We start from the raw sequence: 1,130 nt of genomic DNA, 5'->3' as shown, positions 1-1,130 counted from the left end.
GAATATTACACTGTCATCCCTCAGTAAAATATCACATACCTTCATTGTAAAATTCACAATCAAGAGCTAAAAGGGAAAAAGAATACATATTAAGCTATATAACAAGCTTAACACTTATTTGAATACATATAAGATTTTTATTGACAAACACGTGAAAGAACAGAGTAGTGTATTATTTAGCAACCTCCTCTGAGCAAGAGGAATTCTTTAAGGTGAGATGTCACAATTAATTAAATTTCATAAAATTATCTTAAAAGTATGCAATTATAATCACAATTTAGAAATATCAACAGAAAGCGTCCAAATTGTAATCTGTTGTTCAGAGGACTACCCACCTACAGACATAAATAAAATATTTAGGGTCAAATCTAAATGTTCAATTAAAAAATATGAATCTTAAAAAAAAAATGAATCTTATTACCAGAACAGAAAAATCTTACAAGCACAAGAATTTTGGAGTCAAATTATTTCTCTGGGGATAGCACACAGGATGACTTACATTTCAAACACTTCAGGGATAGCAGTTGGACACAATAGAGCAATCACCATAAATTTTTTCCTTTTGAAACACTACCAATTCTCATTATCAAAAGAACATAAAGTGTACTGATTTCTATCTTAATGTGTTGCATGCAGTTAATCCTATGATAAAGCATCTGATACAGATCTCCTTTCTATGTTTTATAATAAGTATATGTTTGTAGCACAGGCTAACTTCACTCCTCTTGAGGCCCTGACATTCATACACAACACGTCTCATAGTTTGGACTTCCCCTTCACCCTCCCTCTGCCCAAGATCCCCTTCCTAACTCCACAAAGCCCACCACCTATTCCTTACCATTTCTCCTTTGTTCTACTCTTATTTTTTAAATTAATTTTATTGAGAAAGAAATAGCACTGAGATAGTTACAAAACAGGATAGTAAGACAGTTGCAATAATTAATACATTGCATATTGTTGTCTTTGTAGTAGTTATTCATAGTACCAGATGCAGACATGATATCTTGTCTAAACACTACTAGTACAAGTCTTTATTCTCATTGAACTAAGAGAAAATATCTCTATATATATCCTATTTTGTATATACAGATACATATTTTTTCCACTACAAAAAGGTCCTTCATTTATAT

The 1,130-nt window shown here is 31.4% G+C and overlaps 1 protein-coding gene across 1 annotated transcript in view; it reads right to left on the bottom strand.

The window, feature by feature from the left end:
• Otogl (otogelin like) overlaps nucleotides 1–1,130 on the bottom strand; it is a 162,193-nt gene that overhangs the window by 54,638 nt on the left and 106,425 nt on the right. The window contains exon 31 of the mRNA XM_004623891.2: nucleotides 40–66. Coding sequence (XP_004623948.1) covers nucleotides 40–66 — 27 coding nt within the window. The remainder of the gene's footprint in view (nucleotides 1–39; nucleotides 67–1,130) is intronic.

Source organism: Octodon degus, unplaced genomic scaffold (genome assembly GCF_000260255.1).
Source record: "Octodon degus isolate 3935 unplaced genomic scaffold, OctDeg1.0 scaffold00004, whole genome shotgun sequence".
NCBI lineage: Eukaryota > Metazoa > Chordata > Mammalia > Rodentia > Octodontidae > Octodon > Octodon degus.
This window is presented reverse-complemented; position numbering and strand designations above follow the sequence as displayed.